Below are 22717 nucleotides of genomic sequence, written 5' to 3'. Positions count from 1 at the left end.
CCGTAGTTTAGAAATCGGTTAATGGCGGACGAATGCAAGAAAATTTACAAAAATAAACGATGTTTGACAAGTTATTTGGAAAGGAACATGACGGTTTTAATGCAATAAATGGATTAAACATTTACTGGAGGCAACTTTTATCACGTTTAAATGAAGTAACAAACTTATTTTGACGCCGAAATTTAGGTTGATGTACGTTTTCGAGTAACAAGCACTGGAACTTGCGAAAATGCACGAAGTGATAAAAAGTTGTATTTTTATCAAATAACCTGATACACACTGTGAAGACAATGCTTCAACCTCTTTTCTAAAGATAATGAATAGTTTATGTCTGAATTTCTTTAATTATCAGTAAAAAATTAATGTTTCATCAACTTGGTAAAAATTGAAAATGTCCGATGACGGAAGCGACTGAAAGCGACTTTCGTCAAGAACAGGGCGACTTGTTTTCGCTTTTGGGGGTCGGGGAAAGCGAAGTGACGGTCAGGAGGGCGACTTCTTCGCCCAAGTCGCCTGGTAGCGTGAGCCCTGCCATACTGAACTTTCTGACCTTGTTTGTTTACATTCAAATTTCAATGGCGTCAAAATCATGTGATGTCAATTCCTTATACCCAATCAAATTGCTCTACTGGCAATTACGTTATTTCTTTGTGGGATATTGCTTCAAAATAGTTTGCAATAATTTTGGGTTTATTCAACAGGGAAACTCTTTTTTGCCATCCCTTTTGACATCAATGGAATTTTGTATGAATGTTTACCTACAGTCATGATGGTCAGAATATCGATCTTTTTATAATGAATAAAAAAAATTCTATGAAAAATAAATGTAAATTGGTTTTTATTAACCTACTCTATATTCCTGTACAAAATTATGGCATGGACATCGTTTTTCCAATAGTTTTCCTTTCATTTTGGTTGGGCTTTTTTCGCGGGAAAATCACGAAAGACGTAAGGAGCATGTCATTTTAAAATTCCTAAAAATACGATTTACTTGACCTGTATTGCCTGCCACAAGATTGATGACGCTGAATGGAATGTACACAAAGCAATGGAGGCTAGAAGTGGGATTTTGTGAAGTTCTAGAATGATTGAAATGGGCATTAGAAAATTGGCATTTTTTAGCAATAATTGAGAACAACGATGAAAACTTACCTTAGGCAGCAACCATTTGATTTTCTGGGGGGGGGGGGGGGGGGCTATGGTTTTTTTTGGAAAAAAAAGTTTGTTTCTAGTTTTTGGAGAAAAAAATAATTTGTTTTTGATTCTGAGAAAAAAAAATTGTTTGTTTCACCCTCAGCTGCCACTATATGTAATGCTAAAATTGAAAGAAAAAATTTGTTTTCAACTTGTCGTGAAAAAAAAATTGTTTTTCGCCATAGGCGAAAAAAAAAATTTGTCCAGAAAAAAAAACCATAGCCCCCCCCCCAGAAAATCAAATGGTTGCTGCCTTAAGAAATGTTTTTTTATTCAAAGTGCAGAAAAAACATATTCTGCACTGTTTTTCTACGCCGGAAATAGCGTAGAGACGTCAATGCAGAGTTTCCCCGTGTGTTAAGTTCAAACACAAATACCTAACGAACTGACAAGATGAACGATTTTAGACTACGGTAGGATATATTATTTTCAGGGATATTCAGTTTCTTGTTTTTTTAATGCTATATCATACGGGGTCATGCATAAATTAGATAGCAGCATAGGACGAAATAAGGTATGATTCTACTGAAGATCAGTGACCTAGTGAGGTGTTTAAAATTATACATAAGTAAAGACATGATGATAGATAGAGGAGGATTTATATTAATTTACAGACTTGAGAAATCGCGATTGAATGATGATACATTGTAGATCCATTCAATACATCATTGAATTTGCATACCCTTGTGAAAGTTTGCGTTTACTCATACTATTCTCATGGTCCCATTTCCAGCATCTTTTGCAACACAAGACAAAATCTTAGATTGGAAATCCCCGAAATTTTCTGAGGTGATGAAGCGCTAAAAATCTGGATCATTTATACGCTTTCTTTGTGGAAACCAAGAACGGAACGGATACGAATAACATAAGAAACAAGTTTACGTCTTACACACTTCCTGGTTGAGTCTTTCAAAATTGCTATGAAGAAGGAAAAATTATAACTGTTTATGATGTCAGATTCAAAATATCTGATAAAAGAAGGAGAGATTACAATCAGATCGGGAATTTTAGTAAGTAATGCGTCTAAATTCATTTTTAGAGGAGGGGAGTAGGTATACAATTTTAGTGTAAAACTTCAGTATGTGCACAAATTTCCTATTTTTTTATTTTAGTCAAACAAATTGCTTATCTTGATTGTCAATAAAATTTGCATTCACAATACATTTATTAACATAAGAGCAAGGATTTGTATAGTGATACAAATCCTTGATAAGAGTGATAAACCGTTGCACACCCATGAATTAGACATATGTCACAAGTTTTATATATACACTGTAGTGTTGTTTTCCTGGTAGATTTTAATCTTGAGTACATTTAGTTGCAATATTGGAGAACTCCTTCTTCTCAGCTGGCAAAATGACAGCTTTCCATGAAAGGGGTCCAAGTGTTAATGTTTATCGACATGGTCAGAGTACTAATTTGTGCTCTGCATATACAGCATAAATTTCAGCATAAATTTATTTATTTATTAAACTGTGAAGACAATCAGGTCCTTAATGCTGTTGGTAAATTTATTAAAGTGAATATGAGTTAGTAATTGTATTGTAACTGTATGTAAAAAAAATGTTTGTATCTATGTATCTATGCAAATCAATATTCTTTTGCCTTATTCATGTATGCTCTGTATGCCCCTTGTGGGCCCTTAATTGGAAATAAAATATGTTCTGTTCTGTTCTGTTCTATACATGTATACATGTCGATGTATAAAATTCAATATTTTCTTGAAAAGAGAATAAATTATAGACAGGATAGAGGTATATGGTATATGAATAAGCAGTCAGGGGACTTACTTAAACAAGTGATTTTCTAAATCACTGATTCAAGTAACATTATTTCCATAAAGGTTGGAAGTTAGAGTTGTCTTTCTTTAAAAATCACCTATTTAAGTAGTACAAATTAATCACTAGAAGAAGTGATTTAATATTAGTGTAGCTTTAAATATAGAATACTAATGATCCAGGGACTAATTATGTTTCTAAACTTATCAGAACCAACATCTGTGTTGTCTAGGATGACCAGGTCATTTCAGGTGATGACCTTGTACTGAATCTAGGATAATGACATAAAAATCACTTGTTTAAGTATCAGACCTCAATTTCCTTCCCAAAAATCACTTCTTTAAGTATCATTCTTTTAATAAGCTCCACTAATTTCAACACCCCCAAACAGTGAAATTTTTATCGCGAACAGTAGAATTTTATTACATAATCTGAAAGATGAAACCTTGAACTTCACAGGAAAAATACTCCCACTGCTGTGAAAAATCTTTGAAGAAAGTATCAGTTCATTATGTAAAGCCATTATTATAGCATTTTTTCAACTAAAATAGAATTTTCAGGTAAATGATATCATCAAAGGCATAAACCTTGCTACTTAAAAGAAGCAAAAAGTTCATATTTTTTTATTTTACTAATTAAAAGATGTTATTTAAACCTATGTGTTTAAAATTTTGAAAAAAACTACAAAATCCCAATTAGTTACAAAACCTCGAATTTGCTACTCAAATAAGTGATTTAAAAATCACTTATTTCAGTAAGTCCCCTGACTGATAAGAAGAAATATAGTTCCTTTTTCATAGCATTGAATGAATGAATTTTTTTTTTTACCATATCATATATACATATATATTCATGTATATGTGCATAATGCTAGGCATTCTAGGTGTTGTTGTAGAAGTGAGAGGTGAAAAGTACAGGTTCTAGCCGGTACCATGATTTTGAGAGGGTCACAGGAACTAATTAATATTCAAAGGACAAATTGATATGTCCCCAACACATGGTGTTTTTAAAACTACTTAAAGGGGCACTAGCTGCCAAATTCATGTTCACCGATTTAACTCAAATTCTCATATTTTATTTATAACAATGTAAAACATTTTTCCAAACTATCAAAAATATCAAATAATCAATTAACAGGACATGGTCTCAATAAGATGTTGCTTCGTTTCGTGTAAAATTTAGCCAAGACGCCATCTAATTAACTATCAAGTTGATCTTATATGACCATATAAGCGATGTAAACATAAACACAGATATAAATAGATTAAGCAACTCGTGCAATTGGATTTTATAGATTTGTTAAATTTTGTACAGTATTATAGACTGAAAAAAATATTTTTATCGTCGTGTTTACCTTTATCAGTTTATGAGAATGATGTTGTGTGGATCTAATCAGTAAATCAAATTATTTACCTTTGTTTCACTTTCTATGTTGACATTCTTTTCCTTTAAATACCCGTACAGGGACAATGCATGCATTATTCTATCACTTTCTACGGGATTAAATTGGAGTTCACATGAATATGGATTTAATGAGGTCGAGTTATTCACTTGCAAGTGAATAATTCTTTATCAATGTTTATAAGCTTAATTTGACAAAATTGAACCATTTTAGCTGATAAAAGCAAATTATTAGTTCACTTTTTCGCTTTCATTAATGATTGAACAAAAAAAATCATACTTTGGATTTTTTATATATCTCGTAGCTAGTGCCCCTTTAACATTTTAAAGATAATATCTAAGTATATAATTTTAAAATATTAGTCTTGTTTACTCTTGAAATAAAAGTGCAATTTAACTTCAGGAAATTGATAAGCATGTCTTGTAAGTTACTTGCAATTGTCGAAAACAATATGGCGGATGTAATTATTCAAAAAGTAAACAACTTTAAAAATTTGCATACCAATCGATTTCTTGAAGATAACTTGTATCTATATTGAGTATTTATGACTAAAATGTTTCAGACCTTATAATTAGACAAGTTTAAGCAGTATAACACCATGTAAAATCATGATTTTTGGGGTTTGTTTTTTATTTGTTTTTCAGTATGGTAGTCAGGCTTTTTTAAAACAAACCCTGTACATCACCACCTGACTGGTGTTAAGGGGTTTGATATACAGGATATATAAAACAAAAAATTGAAAAATGGATTACATTTTTTTTCTTCTACTGTGATATAATTTTACATGAATATCAACATTATAATAAAAAGGGGAAAAGAAAACAATCACACACACGCGCACTTGCATTGACAAAACATATATATATCAACTTGTGTATATTGCAAAGAAAAATGTTATCTTTGTAAAGATCTACTCTTTATAAACTGTAAGTTTCATTTTTTATTGGATATTGGATTAATAATAAAACTTTTCCCATTATATACACTCATGGGACAAAATTAAGTTCTCACCAAAAAATGTCCTATCATTTCAACTAAAATCGATAATTTTCAAAGTATTATTACCAAGTTACTGTCATGACTGTATGAGCGTTTTTTTAAAAATAGATACCAAAAGATGTAGAAATGTCTGAATATTTATTGTTTTTATGGCCATAATTTTCACAAGTTTCATTTTCATTATCTGATGGGTAAAACACAAATTTTTACAATTTTAATTTGGTTAGAATAATAGCAAACTTTTTAATAAATACTTTTCTTTGTGATCATCGCGTCAAAAAAATAAAATGAGCATGAACATCATATAAGGGCCAAATAAACAATAAAACTTTGTACATTTCTACTTCTTACTTATGGTATTAATTTGTTTCATATAAATCAATTGTGTGGTTACTTGGGTAATATTTTTTGAAAAATATTGATTTTAGTTGAAATGATAGGACATATTTTGACTGGGAACTCACTTTTGTCCAATGACTGTATATATATGTCCTATACCTTCTTTTCTGGACGATCCAGTACAAATTTTCCTTTTATCTATCATAGATAGATATATATACAGTATACATGCATATTTATCATGCATGTAAACTGTAGGTTTAGGAATGAAATTTTTATAATTCCACTTTTCTTGTAAAATCATTTAGTCTGTAAGAAAAATAACATTTGCTGGCATACATATAAAATTAAAGATATGTTACAGAACTTTAAACACTTCATAATTACGAAAAATGTTCAGAGGACAAAATTCAACTCATCAAAGGGAGGTTATCCAAAGTTATATTTTGTGTATATTAATATTGAGACAATACATTGTACATGCATGACATTTATTTCTTGGATTTATTGTCATGAAATTTTGTTTTGTGAAATGGAGGTTATGAAAATTAACAATGATCATGATGATATTGATCATTAAATGTGTTATGTCATGTTTATATATAAAAACAAACATATTTTAAGTGATTGTCAGCACTTTATATGAAATTCATTACCATATTTTAAGTGTAATACATGTAATACATGTATGGTACTTTTAATATATTGGATTTTAATCAGTTGTCATGTTTATAAATGTTATCCTGTTTTTGAAATAATATTCTGATAAAATATCTTTGTTTGACACACTAAATACTTGCCTTATTTTTTTTTTTAATTATGATTATAGACAAAAATATGATATTATGCTTTATGCTTATGTCATGTACATGTATGTACTATAGATGCAGCATTTTTAGAATTGTTAAACACATGCTTTTTAAGACCTAATTTTCAAATATTCTAGAAACACTCTCACAATTTTATGGAGTCTGATTCTTGAGGGAAGACATAATTTGATTGGGAAATATTTGTCATGGACAGATATTCTCAATGAAATATTGTCATGCACAGTATTTCACAGTATGCAAAAGCTATATGTCTTTGTCACAAAATGCAGTTTTTAAACAAATCAAATTTTACAAACACTTAGCCTGGAAATTGAACCTTCACACCCCTCAATGGCCTTACATAATTTAAATTAAAAAAATCTTTGGCTAGTAAAACATCCTTTCCTATCACTTATATAAGTGTTTCCTTCCTTCCTTGTTAGTTCTTTCCAAATAAAATGGAGCTGTTCTTCAGGGAATAATACAGTGCAATGAAATAGATAGTACTTTAACAATGACAAATGTTTACGCAGGAGGGAAAGGGAAGTCACCATTGCCTCCTGGTAATTTCCGAGCTTTTATGTTAACATCTATTTTTAACGGTGTATTTATAGAACATTTATAATATATGGAAGTACAGTTCTCAATTAATTTCTCTGACGATCATAACCAAACTGAATAGATTTTTTTGGAACTGAGCTAAAAATGAAAATTCTTGTTTTTGGTTGAATCAGATTTTAAAAAATATAGTCTCAAGAGCAACCAATTCTTGATTCTGATTGGTCAATGTTCAACATAGAAAAACCTGATACATGTTATAACAAGAATGTGTCAATAGTACACAGATGCCCCACTCCCACTTTCATTTTCTATGTTCAGTGGACCGTGAAATTGGGGTCAAAACATTAATTTGGAATTAAAATTAGAAAGATCATATCATAGGGAACATGTGTACTAAGTTTCAAGTTGATGTAACTTTAACTTCATCAAAAACTACCTTGACCAAAAACTTTAACCTGAACTTTGCACTATCATTTTCTATGTTCAGTGGACCATGAAATTGGGGTCAAAACTATAATTTGGCATTAAAATTAGAAAGATCATATCATGGGGAACATGTGTATTAAGTTTCAAGTTGTAAGACTTCAGCTTCATCAAAAACTTCCTCGACCAAAAACTTTAATCGGACAGACGGACGGAGGCACAGATGGACAGACGGACGAACGGAGGCACAGACCAGAAAACATAATGCCCCTCTACTATCGTAGGTGGGGCATAAAAATGTTGTTACAGTGTTGATTTAGTGGCTGATGTCATTATGAACCTACATCTGATACAATTGAACCTATTAAGAAATAAACATTTTAGGTTCTCTCACTAGAATTACGTTGTACAGTTCCTTTCATAATTGAATCTAATTTGAAAATGATCTTTGGAAGGTGCTTGCACTCATTTTCAACATTTTTCATCGTTTAAAAAATATAGCCAATTGATTTTGTTTGGTCAGTTTTAAGACAGAAGTCCATAGATAATTGTAAATCTTTATAAGATTATAGGCATTATCTGATTATGTTTGTAATTTCATTCTTAAGGTTGGGTATAGCAGCAGGTTATTTCTCATTGAAGAAAATACAGTTTCGTTAAAAAAAAAAATGAGTAAATATTATTGATGCTTGATATAGCACTTCACATAATGATATCACAGTTATTAAATAAAATCAAAATCAACTTGCAAAATGTCTAATGATCTTCTATTAGTCCTGTCGTTTTGATAAATTAAGCTCTCTGTTTGTTTCCTGTTTGTTTCATACATGTGCATCAATAAACTAATCATAGTAACCAGAATAGGAAATTAATATGGGGACTAAGTCCCCTATTACAGTAGAAAATTCAATAAAAAAAAAAAAAAAAAAATCTGGAAAATTTCCCGAATTTATCATTGTACTAATGAACTCAAAATTGTTCAATTTTTTTTTGTCATGTTTTTTAATTTCCGGATCTGCGCAGAACACATAACTCTTCTTCCTTCTTCCGGTCTTGTTGTCGTGAGACTTTGGTTAGTCTAGTAAAAAAATATAGGAACTCAAGGAACACAATACCAATATATTTCATTTTTAATCATTCTTTGTCTTTGGTATGAATAAACGTTACCTAATGCATTGCATTTCTTTGTTTTCATTGAACATGACGTCATAACTTAAATAACGTCACAAGTAAAATCCCTAACAACAGAACCAAAATCGGAAACGTTACAGTATTTCCGTTTCTTTTTTTAACAAATATTTTTAAGTTACAAAAATTAATTTAAACAAACTTCGTCCCCATTCACAGGTAATGCCTGCCTCATATTATGTCAGACATATCAAAGCTCATCTTTGACCCTGAAATAATTTTTTTATATAAAGGTTATATAAAGATCAAAGTTGAAGAGCATATATGTATGCATGTAATTATCAATCAGTGTCTTCTATAGATTCAGTTTTTATGCCCCATTTATTATGCCCAATTTATGAGCATTATGTTTTCTGGTCTGTGTATCTGTTCATTCGTCTGTCTGTCTTTCTGTTCGTTCATCCGTGAGGTCCGCTTCAGGTTAAAGTTTTTGGTCAAGGTAGTTTTTGATGAATTTGAACACAGGCACTTGTCTCAGAAATTTTTTTTTCCTATATACCATAATATAACACATTTTTTTTCTGAGACAAGTGCCTGTGAATTTGAAGTCCAATCAACTTGAAACTTAGTTATGTTAGTACACATGTTCCCTATGCTATGATTTTTCAAATTAGAGTTTTTACCCCATTTTCATGGTCCACTGAACATAGAAAATGATAGTGGGGAAAGGGCATCCCTGACCTGTACTAGGGACACATTCTTGTTAAGGAGGCTTGCGGGTACAAATGTATAAGATTTTCAAAAAAAATTGAACATTTATTTTTCATTACAAATTTTATTAATTACCTTTAGTAGTTGTTACTTTGTCATATGGTACAAAAATCATTCCAAAAAATCAATTCGTGTTGGCCCCAGGTGACTTTTGAAATGTAGATATCATTGGACAAGCTCCAAATTATCTCCCTTTGGTGCAAAAATGCCATTTTTTGGCACTAAAATTGAAATATCTTTTTTAACTTATCGATGACCTATATTTTTATTGTTGTTTTCGAATAAGCTGTACATAAAATAAATAATTGTAAAATTTATGCGATTTCTGTAGTTTAGTTCTTTTTTTATGTTGATATTACCGCTATTTCACTTATTAGTTCAACAGAAAAAAAGGACATTAACAAAAATGTATGCTTCTTTCGAAGAAAGATTGTGAGCGTAAATGAACGATGACCCCATTTTTTTATTTCATTTTTCTATTAGGTATAAGAATGTAAGATAAAGTTCATTTATAGAAAAATATAGCGGAATCCTATATTAAATAAAAAATTTGATTTAGACCTGCGAGCCCCCTTAATGGTTAAATTGGTGAAATATAATTTCTATTTTGTGTATTCATGGCACCATTCTGTAGTAAATACTCAGAAAATTCAAAAATATATATTTAAAACATATATAATAATAAAAGTTGAAGGATCCTATTATTACTTTAAAGGGGCACTAGCTACGATATATATAAAAAAATAAAGTATGATTTTTTTTAGATCAATCATGAATCAAATTGGAATAATGAAATAATAATTTGCTTTTAGCAATCAATTTCCTTTAATTTTGTTGAAATAAGCGATTAAACATAATTTTTGACTGATTCACTTGCAAGTGAAAACGTCATCATCATTCTAACCGGTATTCATGTGAACTTCAAGTTAACCCCTAGCTAGAGATTGACAACGCATGCATTGTACGTGTACTGGTTATTTAAAGAAAAAGAATGTCAACAATGAAAGTGAAACTACGGTAAATCATTTGATTACTAATTCGATGCACATAAAATCATTCTTATATGGTTAAAAACAATGAGCAACATCTATTTTTAATCTATAAAATAAAATCAAACAGACCTATAAAAATGCAATTGCACGTGTTGGTTTAATCTATTCGTATCTTTATTTTTGTTTACATCGCTTATATGGTCATCTGAGGTCAAATCGATAGTTAATTAGATGGCGTCTGGACTAAAATACACACGAAACGAACCTATATATTATCTACCCCATGCTCTGTAAAGTGTTTATTTTAGACTTTTGATAGTTTGGATAAATGTTTTACATTGTTATAAACCAAATATGAGAATTTGAGTCAAATCGGTTACAATGAATTTGACAGCTAGTGCCCCTTTAATAAACATGTTTTAAACTGAAGATAACCCAAAGGCTTGGGAATTACCAGTAGTTAATGGTCACTTCCCTATTTGTCATGTGCAAATGACCAGTAGTCAATGGTGACTTCCCTTCTTGTCATGTTTTAAAAAATGTTCAAGTACTGTCTGTATTATTAGCATTATTCCCTGAAATCTACATCTCCATTTTATTAGGAAGAATAACCAGGAAGGAAGTGATCACTTATATATACAAGTGTGGTAAAGGCATGTTTAACGAACACAAAATTTGATATTTACATTACAGCTGTAACGGCACAATTTGTTTGTCAAACATTTTTTGCCAAATAGATTTTCATAAAATAGATTTTTATAAAATAGATTTTTATGACATTAAGTTATTACAAATGAATGTAAATGACCACTCTGATAATGTCTGACTGATTTTTTGCCTCTCTTTTCTTTTGCTTTCCTTTTTTGGTTTCATTGATGAGGGATGAAACACAGTAATAAATATATATGATTGATTGATAAAGACAAGATTCTTTTTAGGTTCAAAAGTCAGCACATTTTGGAGATATTTCAAAACACAATGATATTGTGCAAATTTCAGATCAATAAATCTTTGTAAAAATAAACCTTGATTACAACCAGCTGAGATCCAAAATGATTTGTGTAAACCAAATTGTGCCAAGGTTTATCATGTTAATATAAAATCCCTAGTCACAACAATTTTCATGGATTAGAACAGGGTTTGTGGAAATTAATTGGACCAAAATTATTGACAATTTAACTCCAATTAATAAAATAATGGATATATCATTCAGATGTTAATACTTTGCAGTCTATACTGTGATGTGTATAAAAGAAGTTGTTTTGTATTAATACAGCCATGTAGTTATATCAATAAAATTGAGAACGGAAAAGGGGAATGTGTCAAAGAGACAACCCGACCTAAGGAAGATAACTATTTCTTTGGATAATTTGCAGTATGTAGGCCATATTTAAAAAGAAAATAATCTCAGGGCCAATTGTAACCTGTCCTGAACAAAGAAGTACTGTTATAAATCAAATATGATAATGAAAATGAAAATGAAAGGGACACAACTCCCTCATAAGCCAGAACTATAATTTTGAAAGGACTTGAGAACTATATTATTTTATCAGACCTCCTCTTACATGTCTTAGACAATATATAAGAGATACATATACATTTTGTTATTGTTTTACAGAAACAGAAGCATAAGAGATATTGTAGACTATGTAAGGATGGTGATGTAGTTCTTGAATGCTTCGAAAGTAAAGATCATACTGACAAAGTTAAAAATAGCTTCACACTGGTTAATGTCAAAGGTTTTGATAAAGTGCTCAAAGAATCTTCGAAAGAATTCTACATAGATGTTCATTTAAAAAAGGAGAAATTCTCCCTGATATTTTCCAACCAAAACGAAACTGAGAGCTGGCACAATTGTTTACAAAACAATGCCCATTTTACTGAAGGAAGGGAAGACTCGTCTAATTTTGAAGAAGAAGATTCAGGATTAAGAGATAATATTTTATATGATACAAATCCAGAGGAAAGTAAGTTTAAAATATTTTTGGAACAATTCAGACAACATAGTCATGACTTAATGATATATATGGTTTTATGTCAGCGATTTCTGTGTTGTAATTTTCATAAAATAGATAAAAGAAGATGTGGTATGAGTGCCAATGAGACAACTCTTAATCCAAGTCACAATTTATAAAGTAAACCATTAAAGGTCAAAGACGGTCTTCAACCATGTCAACATGGGGCCTTGGCCCACACTGAACAGCAAGGTATAAAGGGCCCCAAAAATTACTAGTGTAAAACCATTCAAACGGGAAAACAAACAGTCTAATCTATATAATAAATGAGAAACAAAAAACACTTATGAACCACATCAACAAACGACAACCACTGAACATCAGGTTCCTGACTTAGGACAGGTGGAAACAAATGCAGCGGGTTTAAACTTTTGAATACTTTTGTAGTACCAATCCTTCACCCTAATCTGAAACAATAGTGTATCATCACAACATAGAAAGACACACTAAGTATAGGGAAACTATCTTTTCATTGATCATATTCATTGGCCTATTCTAAGTCAGGAACCTTGTCAGTGATTTTATATTTATGTTTTTGCTATTTTGAGAATTTGATGTTGATGGCACCACTTTTTGGGGCAGCCAACATAAAAAAATCAATTTGTTTAGTCTGATTTCAAGATTGATGTATTGTAAAAACACAAAATTTGGCTAAAAACTATAATATTAAACTCAAACTCTAGATGTCTGTATTTTTGTTGTTGACTCATTGAAATTGATACCAAATCTCTTGTGATAATCTTAGTTTTTGACATAGGAAATATTTAGGAAGCAATACTAATAAAAATCTTTAGAACTTAACCAGAATACTTCACCATCTTCTCCAAAGAAGGCACTCCTAGTGAAGGAAAGTACTGATACAAAAAATCGGGTAAACAGACAACATTCTGCTCATCCTTCTACTAATTTCAAACATAAATTTAAAGATGTTGTAAATGAGAGACTGGATTTAATTTAATCCACTTCAAACTTAAACTGCAGTTTTTTTGTATCTAAGTTTTTGTATCTGCTGACCATAGTCCTATTCTTTCTAATTGAATTGAGAGCTTAATAACAAAAAAAATCTGTTTTTAAAAACAAATTTATTTTATTTATATTTTTTAGGTGCATGGTTTGATATTGTACTTAAGCAAAATGACGACACGAACAGACTTGGTTGGAACGGTAGATACAGACTCCATGTATCTGCAGTATGTCTGATGTTAGAAGATTTAGACAAACAGGAACCAAAATCTAAGTGGTACTACGAACACTTACGAAAGTATGGAAAAGGAAAAAATGAGTTCACAATAGTGGCAGGTAGAAGGAGTGATAGTGGTGAAGGAACGTTTACATTTTTATATGAAAAACCAACAGATATATCAAAAGCTATAGACAAACTTATGAAACGAAAGCAAGATGAACAGCTGACAACAAAATTTCAGTCACTTTCTGAAACAGAAAAACCTGTTTCAAATAGATCGTCAGAACCCATTCAGAAGAGAGAGAATTCTCCATCTCCTCCAAAGAAGGCTTCTTCAGTAAAGGAAGGTACTGATTCTAAACCTCCTTTATCCAGACAACAATCGGCTCATATGTCTCCTAATTTCAAGCATGAATTAGAAGATGTAGTTGGTGCTAAAGGGAAAACATTAAGTGAGAAATCTAGCAAGAGTAAGAAAGAAAAACATGACACCAAAGATGAAAAGAAAGATGAAAAGAAAGAAGAAAAGAAGAAAGGTTTTGGGGCATTTTTCAAGTCTAATAAAGATAAAAAGCCAAAGGATAAAATGGAACAGGAAGTTGATCATGAGGGTGATGACGAGTATCCGGAAAATCTGTACGATGAACCGGAACTTCCAGCGGACTTGAAAAGACCTACCGAACCTCTGTACGAGGAAGCAGGTCAAAAATCTAAACCAATGAAAAAACGTGCTTCTTTAAACGAAAAAAAGCCTTTAAAACCTCAAGAACCTTCAGTTTATGCACAGGCACATCCCCCTCGCCAACAAGCTTGGAAAAATCATGGGGCTCAGGATGAAGAGCATCAGGAAAATTATGAATCAATAAAAGCTGCTGCAAGTCAAAAAGGCCAGCGTGAATCATTTGGCAAGATAACAAACAACGAAGAGGAAATTGATGATACATATGATCATGCATTCTTAACTGAAAGGAACTTAAAAAGAGATCAAATTTCTAATGACTCTAAAAACCTTTATGGAACCTCAAGTGGGAGGGAACCTGAAGCAGATTATGAATTAGGTGACCCTGACGATGAACAGGTTGAATACGATGATGCCTTCTCTACACAGCAAAAATTTGCAGCTCACCCAATCGAGGCATACGAAGAAGTTGATATCAGATCATCAACATAGTCTTAAATAAGTCATACGTCAATAGTTTAAGAATGTTGAAGGTTTTGAAGGTATCTGGTACAGACTTACCTATTTATGATGCACTTTATCTTTAAAGATGTATTATTATTGTCCTATGCAATTGTTTTACTTGTGCATTCAAATTGTTATGATTATATTAAGATTTCTTATACATAGGGTCAATGACCTGTTATAGCCTTGTATGTTATGTTAACAATATATTTACATTTTTTTAGTATGACATCACATGTGATTTGCAAGTTTTCAAACTGTTCAAGATGCCGGTCTTTGGTCTTAAGTTCATTATTTTCATTTTAAAAAATTTTTTCATTATGTCAAAAGTACCTTAGTCTAAAGAAAATAATTTATGGGAGAAAAATGTCTATACTTGGAAATTAAAAGATAAAAAAATACTTGATCAACCTTTAAAAATTTTCCACCTGTTCTTCTAAACTGAGAAAAATTGTATTCGAGGACAATGTACTATATATGCCCTATCTTTTACATGCCCTATTCATACTACTGTATATTTTAAAGCAAGTTTTGAGATATCTACCTTTTTGTTGCTTTTAACACCAACATGTATATTAAGGTTTATAACTGTTCTCTGTGATCAGTTGCATCAGTTGTCCCTTAACATCTCTGCAATTATCTTGTGCTTGCCAGCCTGTAAGCTTAACTAGTACTGTTACTTACATGTATACTTTTTTCTAATCATTTTTTACCCAAATTTTAACCCCATTTCCATTTTTTCTTAACATTTATGAAATACCTTTGAAGTAGCAATATTTGCAAGTAATTTTTACCCTATTAATGAAGTCCAAATAATACTCACATGAGAAAATTGGAATTAACATATATAATTGCTGTTTACTTCTAAAATCAAAATAGATGTGTTGAATATTTTAATATAAATGAAGTGGTTATTTTATTGTTCAGTCTGCAATGAAAGTAACGGAAGGCGACATAGGTGTTGCTTTTCTGCAGGCAGCAATGATGGCAACGGCAATTGTTTAATTTTCTACTTAAGTCAGTTGGAAGCATTTGTGATAGATGAATGATATTTTTTGTAAAGTTGCATTACTATCATTACATATCAGTTTGACAATGAATTTGATTAGATGCAATCTTTATCATGGTCAAGGAACTTTGAATTATTAACAAATTGTGTTTGTCTGAATTTTCTGAATTTCTGCTGTCAGGGGAAACATATATCTGTGTAAACAGTATATTTGCCATTTTACTGCATGTTTTAATTAAACTTTTTAATGGGTTTTGAATATATACGTCGGTGCTTTAATTTTACTGTAGATTCATTTATATTTAGTTAACATCAAATTATTAATGTTTTTTATGAGTATTTTTATGAATAAAGTTAATGAATGTGTTAATTTTATATCCACATTCATTCATATACATTCCATCTTTAATATTGAGTCTTGAAAATAAATATATTTTTATAGATGAAATTACAATTTCAATTCCATATTTATATTTTATAATAACATCCTTTATTTGAAGAGGGTAACCCAATCTATTTTTAGTTATCTAACTTGAGGCTCTCATTAAGTCAACTGAAATTGAATGTGAAAAAAACAAAATATATAATAAAACAAACATGTACAGGATATCTGATTATTGTTAATTTTTATAACTTTAGAAAATGTAATTTAGGAAAAAGATAAAGTATATGTGACTATGCAAAATTAAGCTATGCAAAGTTAAGCAACTGTAAAATACTATGCATAGTTTTTTATGCTTAAACTATTAAAAGGTTCATTGTGCATTACAATGTTATTTTAAAAGATATAAGAAGATGTGGTATGACTGCCAATGAGACAACTCTCCATCCAAATCATAATTTGTAAATGAAAACCATTATAGGTCTAAGTAAGGTCTTCATCACAGAGCCTTGGCTACACAGAGCCTTAAGATTGTCTCACTGCTCAGTGTAAACCAAACAAAAATGTATAAAACTGAAATGTTTTCAATTATATATATTTGTTTTGTAATTTTAATAATTCAGTCATTTGCAGAACAAACACTAACATCAATCTCATCAGAATTAAGTCAATTTATCAAAAAAAAATTGTTCTCTAGCTCCTGATATCTTTTATATCATTTAAAGCATTACACCTGAAATTTTTAACACCCAGATATTTTAGGAGCTTATTCATGACCAGGCTTATTTTTTTATTTTGCTCAAAAAAACATTCCAAAATTGTTAACTAATTTTTATGTACAAAAAAATTTTTTTTTATAATGATCTATAAATATCTTATTGTAAAAATAAATTTTATATTTATATACAATGTATATGATATTTTTATATAAAGCTATTTTAGTCAGGTGTCTTGAGGAGAAGGGATCATACAAACATTGTCTTTTTATTCTTTTATGATCAAATCATGATTATCATGTAACTGTTAATTATAAAACAAAAAATGCTTGTCTCTGACATTTTTTCCCCTTCAATTCTTAATTGCGTTATATAAATTGTCTTAAGGTCATACGATACAGTTACAGGGAAGGTTATGACGTTGCTAACGTAAAATGTTATTTTCGCGACGTCAAACTGTTACATATCGGGGAAAAGATGCATTTTTCAACTGATTTTTATCATTCAAACTGATTTTATTTGAAAACAAGTGCATAGACCCCTATTTTTTAAAACGACATTTTGTTTCATTTTGCAGGGAGATTATGTGAACCAAATTTTATAAAACTGTAAATAGTCAAATTTTTTTAATTTTGATAAATATACAGCAAAAAATGACGTTTTTTTCTCAATTCATGACCATTTGATAAATATGAGTTATTTCTGAATTAAAAAAGCATAAATATTATATTTAATCAGGCAAAAAATAGCCTATATGAAAATTTTCATCAAACTGTAAATACGGGATCAAAACTGTGTTGTATGCCCTTAAGAAGAAGTGTATTATCTTTGCATCTGAATATGTAAGTCATGAAATTAAAAATGGTGTACAAGGGGTATATTACAGTGCAAAGATTTCCATTATTTATTTTAATTGGTTATCAAAAGTACCAGGATTATAATTTTATACGCCAGACGCGCGTTTCGTCTACATAAGACTCATCAGTGACGCTCAGATCAAAATAGTTAAAAAGCCAAATAAATACAAAGTTGAAGAGCATTGAGGATCAAAAATTCCTAAAAGTTGTGCCAAATATGGCTAAGGTAATCTACTCCTGGGGTAAGAAAATCCTTAGTTTTTCGAAAAATTCAAAGTTTTGTAAACAGAAAATTTATAAAAATTACCATATAATTGATATTCATGTCAACACCGAAGTGCTGACTACTGGGCTGGTGATACCCTCGGGGACGAAATGTCCACCAGCAGTGGCATCGACCCAGTGGTGTTAATATGTTATGAAATTGTTCTAATAAGGAAAATGTAAGTTTTGAAAGATTATATCAGCACATAAACATTTGTTGGTATATGTACAGTTCAATTTGGTTTTTTCCCAGGTTATATTCTGCATTAATAATGTCAAGGTTTCCTATTACAAAATGACCAAAAGAATAATTTCAAAAAATTTATTGTTTTTTTTTAAAATTATTTATGTATTTAGAAATACCTTGAAATAAAGACAGTAATTTATAAAACATTTCTTAAGTAAAAACGATAGGGCATAACAAAAATTGTAATTGTTTTCACAAAGAAAACTCCATTTTCCTATGCTTTTTGAGAGAAAGCAAGAAAACAACTACTGCTACACAGCCTTATTATTACGTTTTATGTCTTGTTTATACTGTTGATATGCTGCTTGTTAAATTATTGAATATGTATAGTTATTTATCTTATATAGAATACTTCATTGAATAGTTAATTCAAACAAAATCATTTTTATACATAATGATATGAACATTGAATATATTGAGTATTGAAGTTATATTTGATTAGCAAAATACAGTATAAACATTTGAATTGCATATGATATGTAAACCTTAACATAACCTTTGTTGGAGTGAACAACTCCATATGAGTAACTTTAAATAGGGATAGAAAAGCATTGAATAATACTTAATGGTAATACAGTATTATTATTATTTGTACTAACTAACACTGTTGTATTGTTGAATATTAATGAACATATAAACTTCATAATTGCAAATAATTTGAAAAAATAAATATGTGCTTTGACAAAACAGTGTTATCCTCTGAATTAACATAAATGAAAAGACAGGTCATAACTGTCTTGTCTTTTGAAAGATGCATGTACAGATATCTGACTTTTGTAGATCTTACACAACAAAGAAAATAGTCTCCTCATGAATCGTAAAAATAATAAGTTACACACATCATTGTATATTTTTAACATTGGTGAAACATGAATGAACAATATTTTTATGCAATATACACTTTTGAACAATAACATGCTTAAAATATATGGTGTTGCCTGTTCAAGATTAAGGACAACCATACATTTTTCAATCCAAAAATAAAAGATAATCATCATGACGAGGGGTGTTCTTATTCAAATGAAAGACAGGCTGCATGAAAAATTGTACAATAACAAAAATACTGAACTCCAAGGAAAATTCAAAACAGAAAGTCCCTAATCAAAAGGCTAAATCAAAAGTTCAAACATATCAAATGAATGGATAACAACTGTCATATTTCTGAATTAATACATGTATTTTCTTGTAGAAAATGGGGGATTAAACCTATATTTTTAGCTAGATAAACCTCTCACTTGCACATCAGTCGCTTAAAATTCTGTTATATTTACAATGATGTATGAACAAAACTAACAGACATAATAGGTAAACATGTCAAAAATTGGGGTACAGCAGTCAACATTATTTTAAAATCTTAATCACTATAAATTTACCATAGAAAGATAACACAATGATGGGATGTTCAAGTACAGAGCCACGTCATATGTAACAAAGAAACATGGAAAGGCATATAAACAAAGCACATAGTCACATTAGCAAAAAAAAAAAAAAAGACATGAATACAAAAATTGACCATAACACATTGATGGGATGTATAAGTACCACATCAAATGGATATCACAAAAAAACAATAAATGTAATATCCATGAAGACAAATAAAAGACTACTATAACATATTATAAGGTGATGGTGGAGAAATATCTCATCTAACTGGATTCAGTGGTAAAATCTATACATACAGAAATTAGTAAGAAATCATGTGACTACCCACTTCATTTAAAACATTTACTAAAGTAATCAATGTTATTGAGAAAATTTCCATCTTTGAACAATAGAATAAAAACTCAATAGAAAGATAATGAATAGCTCCCTGTCACATTAAGAATGTATTTATCAGGAACAATTTAGGGTGTTTCTTAACGAAAATTACCAGTACAAAACACACGCACTCTATTTCAATATAGACTCAAAATTGAGGTAGCAAAATGAATGTAAGATGTACATGTCAGTCTAGTTTGTGGCATCTGACCCTGTCCTCATTTTCATATTTCATTGTTAAATTGTAGGTTTTTTGTATTTTGGTCGGTTTCCTATGTATGTTGGCGTTTGTTTTTGTTGCAGTTGAGAGTTTCTGTTGTTCCGTTGTTATCCTCTTAGAGTTGATGTCAAGGTGTTACCCTCGGTTTTAGTTTGTAACCCGAATGTCTTTGCTTTCGATCGATTTATAACTTTCGAACAGCGGTATACTATTGTTGCCTTTATTTCCAAATTCAGAAATCGATAGGTCAACTATCGTCGGTGTATTGAATAATTGTCAGGGTTACATGTCAGTCTGGCACGTTTCATCTGACCATGACTTCATTTTCATGATTCATTGGTCAATGTTGAGATTTTGTGTTTTGGTATGTTGTTCAAGTACAAGAAGCAATAGGTCAACTATAGATAGATATATTTGATGTATCGTGTTGATGTTTGTCTATCCTGGTTCGTCTTACTATGACCTCATTGTCATAGATCATTGATAATGTTAAGTTTATGTGATACTTTCAGTAAAATCTTCATGTTACTGCTTGATAAATGAATTAGGTATTGACAATTTACTTGGAAACTCAACATATACCCCCACAACACTTGCCAAAGCGGAAATCCTGGATAATCATAGGTCTGTTATATGTCCCTTTTGAATTTCAACCAAAGATAAGGTACAGGATCTTCAATAACTGAATTGGATACCTAAACTACATAAGTGTCCTTTCAAACAACGGTATATTGCTGGGTCTTCCAAGTGCTCCACGAAACCTCTTTCTAAATTATTTTAACATCTATTTTATCAGCAATCAAAGCCGGGCTTCAAAGTTATTGTGAAACTGCCTATTCTAGAGATGGCGTTAATCAGATGTGGATACTTATAAAAAATCCAGTGATCATTTAGAGCACGTACATACAAAGACTCTTTCAATAGTACAATGTATTAAAACATTTGACTTTTCTACACTTTACCCAAGTATTCCCCAATTCCAAACTAAAAGATAAATGGAAAAAGTCAGTATTGCTTTGTTTCATTAAAAAAAGGCTAACATAGATACAAGAATCTTGTCTTAGGGAGGGATACATCCTAATTTGTAAAGAATCACTCCGATTCAAACAAAAAATTCTCTGAAACTGACATTATCAAGATGCTTGATTTCTTGAATGACAACATATTTCTTTCGTTTTGAGGACGTGTTTTTCAACGAACTATCGGCTTCCAAATTGTAACCCTCTTCTTTCCTACCTGTTCCTTTATTCTTATTAGGCTTACTTCATACAGGAACTTCTTAGGAAGATAGAAAGAAAGTTAGGAATATCGTTTAACTTTACTTTCCGTTATACAGATGATGTTCTCTCACTAAATAACTAGAAATAAAGAATACAACAGATACAGTAAAGTCTGACTCATATCTTGAACTACATCTAGAAATTGACAATGTGGGTCGGTTTAAAACGAAAAATTACGACAAAAAGATGATTTCAAACTTCCCAATTTTGAACTTTCCATTTCTATGTAGCAGCATTCCAGCAGCGCCTGCATACGTAGTATATATCTCCCAGTAGATACGATATTTCCGGGTATGATTTCCTTGATAGAGGGTTGCTGCTTACAAGGAAGCTACCAAACCAAAACTTCAAAATGGTGAAGTTGAAATCCTCCCGTCGTAAATTTTACGGACGTCTCTCGAGTTGGTTGACGGTTATGGAATATTCCTGTCACAGATGATATCGGATATGTTCCTTATGTCGTAACTACAATCCTGTTTCCTTTTCACGAATTTGACCTACCGAATTAGACTATTTACCAGTCAGTAGTCACCTGACCACGACCTTATTTTCATGATCGAGGTTACAGTGACGTGAGTAGGTCCGTTTCTCAGACACTATAGCAGTATGTCAACTTTATGTGATGTATGGGATGATTGTAAGGTGGACATGTCGATCTGGTAGTTATTACCCGACCTTGACCCCATTTTCCTAGTTCATTAGTCGATCTTAAGTTTTGTTTTTCAAACACTATAAGCAAAACGTGGAATATCTTCGGTGTATGAAATAAATTTTATTTGTAAATGTTTGTAAAAGCTTTATCTAAGATTTTCCGCATTAAATCAATGGTCGGTGATGTTATCGAGACATCGTAGCGCGTGCACTCACATTTAAATTATGAAATAAGGAAGAACAGTGCTGTAGTTGAATACATGCGACCCCCCTTTCTTTTTGTTGCGACATTTTTATTTTATATTTTTTCAGGGGCTGGGGTGCTCAGTCTTTAGTTTTCTTTGTTGTGTTTTGCTCGCTATTGTTTTTTTTTTAATAATTTTTCCTTTTTTTTGTCATGACAACGTCCCCTTGTAATCGACCTATGTGTTTAATACTTATTGATATCTTCCGCCTCATTTTTGCAGCGGCTGTAAGTGAAAAAAGATTACTTAATTTGACAGAGTGAAGACAGCCATGCAAAATTTTTCTAAGAAATAGCAGGGGTATCATATAC

The 22717-nt window shown here is 30.8% G+C and overlaps 2 protein-coding genes across 5 annotated transcripts in view; one reads left to right on the top strand and one right to left on the bottom strand.

Annotated features, from left to right (window-relative positions):
• Positions 1–2101, bottom strand: part of LOC139521171 (SMC5-SMC6 complex localization factor protein 2-like) — a 64987-nt gene extending 62886 nt beyond the window's left edge. For 2 of the 4 annotated variants that reach the window (XM_071314484.1, XM_071314485.1), the window contains exon 1: positions 1877–2020. In XM_071314484.1, coding sequence (XP_071170585.1) covers positions 1877–1902 — 26 coding nt within the window. In that variant the 5' untranslated portion in view covers positions 1903–2020. Of the gene's footprint in view, positions 1–1876 lie in introns of all 4 variants that reach the window. The other 2 variants (XM_071314482.1, XM_071314483.1) reach the window with 2 other exon arrangements.
• LOC139521172 (ABC transporter F family member 4-like) lies at positions 1988–16429 on the top strand. Its single transcript, XM_071314487.1, has 3 exons — positions 1988–2204; positions 12015–12363; positions 13516–16429. Exons 1-3 carry the CDS (start codon positions 2142–2144, stop codon positions 14763–14765), a joined length of 1662 nt encoding a protein of 553 aa, XP_071170588.1. The 5' UTR covers positions 1988–2141; the 3' UTR covers positions 14766–16429.
• Positions 16430–22717: the final 6288 nt, after the last annotated feature.

This window comes from Mytilus edulis, chromosome 4, assembly GCF_963676685.1.
Source record: "Mytilus edulis chromosome 4, xbMytEdul2.2, whole genome shotgun sequence".
Taxonomy (NCBI): Eukaryota; Metazoa; Mollusca; class Bivalvia; order Mytilida; family Mytilidae; genus Mytilus; species Mytilus edulis.
Note: the sequence above shows the minus strand (reverse complement) of the source record. Positions and strands in the feature narration are given on the sequence as shown.

What these genes read in the sequence shown, in the direction of transcription:
- LOC139521172 (XM_071314487.1), top strand. Translation starts at nt 2,142, where the DNA reads ATGATGTCAGATTCAAAATATCTGATAAAAGAAGGAGAGATTACAATC. An exon ending in CAATCAGATCGGGAATTTTA is followed by an intron (nt 2,205 to 12,014) that starts GTAAGTAATGCG and finishes ATTGTTTTACAG; the next exon opens with AAACAGAAGCATAAGAGATA. An exon ending in TGATACAAATCCAGAGGAAA is followed by an intron (nt 12,364 to 13,515) that starts GTAAGTTTAAAA and finishes TATATTTTTTAG; the next exon opens with GTGCATGGTTTGATATTGTA.